Source organism: Elaeis guineensis, chromosome 4, assembly GCF_000442705.2.
Source record: "Elaeis guineensis isolate ETL-2024a chromosome 4, EG11, whole genome shotgun sequence".
NCBI lineage: Eukaryota > Viridiplantae > Streptophyta > Magnoliopsida > Arecales > Arecaceae > Elaeis > Elaeis guineensis.
The window spans coordinates 32,767,025-32,772,690 of NC_025996.2; the positions used below are offsets into that span (position 1 = coordinate 32,767,025).

At 35.5% G+C, this 5,666-nt stretch overlaps 1 protein-coding gene across 4 annotated transcripts; it reads left to right on the forward strand.

The window, feature by feature from the left end:
- Positions 1 to 579: 579 nt before the first annotated feature.
- Positions 580 to 5,207, forward strand: LOC105043075 (uncharacterized; the record flags this gene model as incomplete). Of its 4 annotated transcripts, none has more annotated exon segments than XM_073256249.1 (7): positions 580 to 668; positions 755 to 869; positions 939 to 1,096; positions 1,176 to 1,246; positions 1,619 to 1,733; positions 2,193 to 2,403; positions 4,938 to 5,207. In XM_073256249.1, coding segments are annotated over 6 exon segments (713 nt in total), but the record flags the coding sequence as incomplete, so codon positions are not given.
- Positions 5,208 to 5,666: the final 459 nt, after the last annotated feature.

Genomic DNA, 5,666 nt, shown 5'->3' on the forward strand with positions numbered 1-5,666 from the left:
TTCATAACTCATTTTTAATCATTGCTCTTGATTGGACGGAATAGTTGCGTGCTGATTTTGGGCCATCTGATTAATTCTATGAGCAGCATGATTTGGTACTAAACAATTTAAAATCAAAATAGCTGAATAATTTTTTTTTAAAAAAATATCTTTGTTATGGGGAAAGCAAAATGAATTATACATTTTTTCATGCACATTGTCATGCTATTCTTCATCTCTTTGCTGGTATCTTCATTTCCTAACTCACTTTTTATCTTTTTATTGTTTAATGTTGTTGATTCTTCTTGTGAAGTTGTTATATTCATGCAAGTTTTTAGATTGATATTTTACTTCTTGGTACTCATGTTTTAATTTTTGTTTTATATTCATGTGTATACCTATCAATAAAAGAATTTTTTCCGGCTTCTGTGTTCCTCAGTGCCTGAAGTTCATATTCGAGATGTGATATTGACATAGAGATTGCAGTGTGAAAGTGTAGTTTGTGAAGAGGGCCATTATATGTAGTTTTGCTTTTCCATTATTTTTTTAATTTTAAAATGGGAGAGTATATTCTTATTGCCTCTATGCTGAATTGTTTAGCTGCTCTCTGCTCTTGGTGTGGCACATGGAAGGGAGATAAAATTTGTAGTAGTTGCAGGAGAACACGCTACTGTTCTGAGAAACATCAGGTAAAGTGAATATTTTGGTATGTCTTCTTTTATTTTTTTTTTAAATTTTTTTTTAACCACAATAATCTATTATCATTTATTTTCAGGGTATGCATTGGCGATCAGGTCATAAAAATGACTGCCGTCAGATAATTACTTCTTCAGAAGCTTCTGCATCTACACCTGGCAACAATAGAGGGAAATTACCAGCCATAGGCAAAGGTAAGCAATGCCTAATCATTTATATATTAAGTTTGGGGTCTTATAACTAACATATGTTGATTGCTTCAGCTACCTGCAGCACTCTATGGCCTGAATATGAGATTGTGATTGAGGATGAACTTGCATTTGATACAGAAATGTGTGAAGACAATAGTTGTGCAACTGCTTTGGTGTCTAAGCATGACAAAATTGATGAAACATTTCAGTTGTTGTCAGACAAGTTTGAGGTTTGCATTCCGTAATTGATGTCAGATTAGAAATTTTGTCGTTAAATCATATGTAACTTTCATTACTGGGTTGATGCAGGCTGATGACAATAAGAAAAGTTGGGCATCTTTTGAAGAGCGAATTGCAAAAGCCCCTGAGCAAGTGTTGAGGTCAGTTCCTTTATTTCTCAGAATAAAACACCACTTGTGATCATATCCTTTATGTTGAACATTGCTGATCCAATTACTCTGTTGCATATGCTCTGAAGTATTCCTCTCATGTCTATCACATTGTTTTTTCCTTTGTCCATTAGGTGATCTTCTTAATTCTTAAGCGACAGATTAACTGCTCTAGATTTCATTGCTAAAATGATAAGTTTTGTTTGAGATCATTATGGTTATGTTTGTTCTCTTTCTGTTTCTCATATGTATATAAACCAAATGATATTAATTGTAATCTACTTCTTTTATACATCATTTGTTCTTGCAGAAAGTTAATGAGTCGGCTTTTTCTTTGTTTTTGCTTTTTCAATATTCTAATAGATACTGCCGAGATTTGAAGGCGAAACCACTATGGCCTTTGTCAGTTGGCCGTCCATCTGAAGCACATCTTCCTAAATGCAACTACTGTAAAGGCCCTTTATGTTATGAATTCCAGGTCTGATACAATGACTTCTAGTGGTAATTTCTTTAGTTTACTTTTATGGTCATTAATTTCTTTAGATTATTTATCTCCTTGTTAGATATGCACATCCATGTAGGGATACTTATGCATGTTGGCCAGTCTGAACTCGTTTACTGTCAAAACTGCATACTATGATGTTGATGATGATGCTTTCTGTTATGGATTAGGAAATCTCTTTACTAAAATTAGTTAATATATTTTATTTTTACTTGCTTATTGATTCAATGTGCACTAGCGTGTGCCAGGTTGTAGCTAGGGAATACCATCACTATTCTTCACTTTCTTTAAATTATTCTATTGTAAGTGTTTATGATCTGAGAGATAATCATTCTTGATCATCTTCGCTTATTTCCATTTCTCTTGCTTAATTTTTCTACAGAGCTTCATTCAGTTCAGTCTTTGATGGAATAATCTGTATTTGTTATTTTGCAGATCATGCCTCAGTTATTGTATTACTTTGGTGTGGGAAATGATCCTGATTCTCTTGATTGGGCAACCATTGTCGTCTACACGTGTGTAGCTTCCTGTGAAGCGAGTGTGAGCTACAAAGAGGAGTTTGCATGGGTTCAGTTGTATCCCACTGCAGCAATACCTTAGTAGTGGTACAACATTGATGAACAAGTCACCTATGATACAGATCCAGGTTTGAATCATATTTTCTGCTTTTATAACTGAAGTTACTATGGAAATATACTGTCTAATTGCTTTTTCTTCTTTTTATATTCGATGTGTACATGCAAATGCCTGTAGAGGCACTCACGATAGGTGGTTATAGTGGCTATATGTAATCAAAATTAAATACATGATAATTTGCATGAGCAGTTGCAATCAAGATTTTACATCCTGGTGGGATGGGGGGCATCTCGGTTGTCCCATCATGTTTCTATGAAAAAACAGGACTGGACGTGGTTGATCAATCCATGTAAGGAAAGAAGAAGAAAGAGGAAAGAAAGAAAGGTAGATGAAAAACAGAAAAGGTGAAAGGAAAGAAGAAGAAGAAAAATGAAAGAAAGAAAGGAAGAGAAAAGAAAAAGAAAGGAAGGAAAAAAAAGAAGCAAGGAAAGAAAAAGAAGAAGAAAAAGAAAAAAAAAGAAAGGAAGGGATAAGAAAACGAAAGAAAAGAAGGTAGAAGAAAAGAAAGAAAAGAAGGAAGGAAAGAAAAAAAGAAAGGAAGGAAGAAGGGAGAGAGATGAAAGATATCTCGTGAGATGCATGACCGAGATAGTTGTCAAGACAGGACAGGACAGTGTGCGTTTCATTCTATCAAATACTCCGACACCTCCATCCCAAGGGATTTAAAATCTTGGTTTCAATGATTGATTTCCAGCTTAAAGTTTAAGTCTAGTTGGTGCCATATTAAGAGGATCTGGTTTAGATGTGCTCATGATCATCACCTTCATGCTTTCCTCTCCATCTGAGATCTGCCTGGGATCATGACAAGATCTTTCAGTTTGCTACTAAGACAGGGTATAGTATGCTAACCTCCTTTAGCAGCCTGCTGATTGGGTTACTCTAAGAATCCTTTTTGTAATAACCGTAAACATACTCAAGTAAAACTGAGTTTTATATTGAAGATTTGAAGGAAGAGAGACGATGATGAGAAGTAAACATATCAAATGTTTATTTATTCTAGATAGACAATAACTTGGGACATGGGAGTCTAGTTTGAAAGACATAAGATGAGGTTGCAGTTAAGTTAGTGTGATCCTCATCAAACCGACTGATAGAATGTTGTTAGTTCTGGATTCCTTTCTGCAATACTCAATTACATTGCAAGTGGAGTCAGAATAGGTACTAGTTTTTCAAGGTTACAAATAATGTACCATAACTTTTTGAACAGTGTAGGCTAATCATCACACAGTATCATTGGTTGTTTCAGAGAAGATGAAGACCTAGGGTGGATCATAAGCTTACACCTCAAAATGAATGCATCATTACTGTGAAGGGAATTTGATAGTGGGAGGGAAATCAAGGAATTTGATTAATTCAGCTAAGGTTTTGGGTAGGTTTTCTTGGGGTTGAGGGGAGGGGCGTGGAGGGGATGCGTGTTGGCAGAGGATGGTCTTATATTAAGAAACTCAATGTGGTTGGGTTATCACTTCTTCTGATACCATTTTAGTTTTGGTCATATTTTCCTCTTCAAATTCAGTTCCATTAAAATTATTCATCAGGAAGAGAATGAGGTGTAATTAAGCAACATCATGTTTTCAGGGTTGACGCATCTCTGGAAACCCTATTTCTGAAGATCATGTAGTCAAGCAGATGAAATTAAGAGCACCATGTTGTGATCTGGTTCTTCCACCTTTCTTATATTCTCTGCTTGGTCCCTTCTCATTAATACCATGGCATTTGAGATCTCTCTCTCTCTCTCTCTCTCTCTCTCTCCCAGTTTGCATGTGTCATGCACATGCAGAGGCACACATGCACCCACGCAACAATAATTTATCTTCCTACCCTCTAATTCCATATTGGTGCTTAAACGATGCATGCATTGCCCATGGCATTGACTGCTGTTAACTAAGTGGTCACCTAACTCATGTTTTGATAGGTGAAACAATATCTCTTATGTTGTAAAATCTCTGTTTGAAAGTTTCTACTCTGTTTCCTTTGTACTTTTCCTAACTGGTGATATTTATTTTTCATAATTTTCTGAAACACTATTCCAATGAATTTGTCACATAATTTGGAGGGTTTGCATTGCTACGGTTTTCAGTTTTACATGTTTGAATTTACCTGAGATTTTTGATACTAAAATAATACTTTGTTTTATTTAGGCCAGATCTCAGTTTCTCAACTCAATATCTTTGGCATGGGAAAACACCCTAGAAACTGGATTGGAAAACCATAGCTGCATACCTATGATGAGCTCTTTGGAGCAAGTGTGAGCCACAAAGAGGAGTTTCTATATATTCTGCTATGCCATTTTTATGGCAATTCCTCATGAGTGCTTCAGTGTTATGAAGCACCGGCAAATAATTTTTGTTAAGTTACATTTCTATTATCATGCTGTGATGTCTTTTGTATGTTTAATGGCTTCTCCAAGTCTCTCTTTGTTACTTCTGTCTCCCCCAGTGTAGAGCCTTTTTGACTGCTGACAAATGGCATCAGTTGCAATTTTGCGTTTCAGCAACGGTTTAACTTGATAGAATGAAATGATGGAGAGTTATTTTCTTACAGGCAAGCCTTTGAATTTTGCATGGTGCGACCCTCCTATGAGTGATGAGCCAATAATATTCTAGTGACCTTATGGCTTGTGATGATGGCCTGATGGTGGCATGTTTCCATGTTTGAGTCTCCATATCGGTGTGGTGTTATCTAGGTCTCGTTTGTATTGTCGGGAGAGATTTAGGTCTTCGTAAAGATGACTGGGATCTAGAAGGTTGTTTATTAATTTGGTTTGTGAAGAAAACAACTAAAACTAATTTTCATTTCTTTACCTCTTTCCTACTTGCTGTCTTTCTTTCAAAGGGCCGCATATAAGTCTTTCATTTCAAATGATCAAAGCTGAAATTACCATAGACAAATCAAAAGAAGGTAAAATGATTTGACTTTCTTTTTTTGTTGGGTCTTAAATGGACATCTTGATGTCTTTAGTTAAGCCCTCGTTTTTTTTAAAATTTTTACAGGACCAGATGATTTAAGAAGAAATTTATGGAAATTTTACTCTCTTTTTGTTCTTCAGCTCCTTTTTACCTCAACAACAGACTCTTGCATGGCTGCGACAATCTGGACTGGCATTCAGTGGACGGATGTGATTCCTATACAAATATTTTGGTGAAATTTTTTCTCTAAGAATTAATTAATATATTTATAAGTAATTTTTCTTAAAAGAGAAGGAATGGAGAGAATAGAGAGACAAAAAGAACATGCTAAAATCTATGAGAGAGAGAGAGAGAGAGAGAAGCG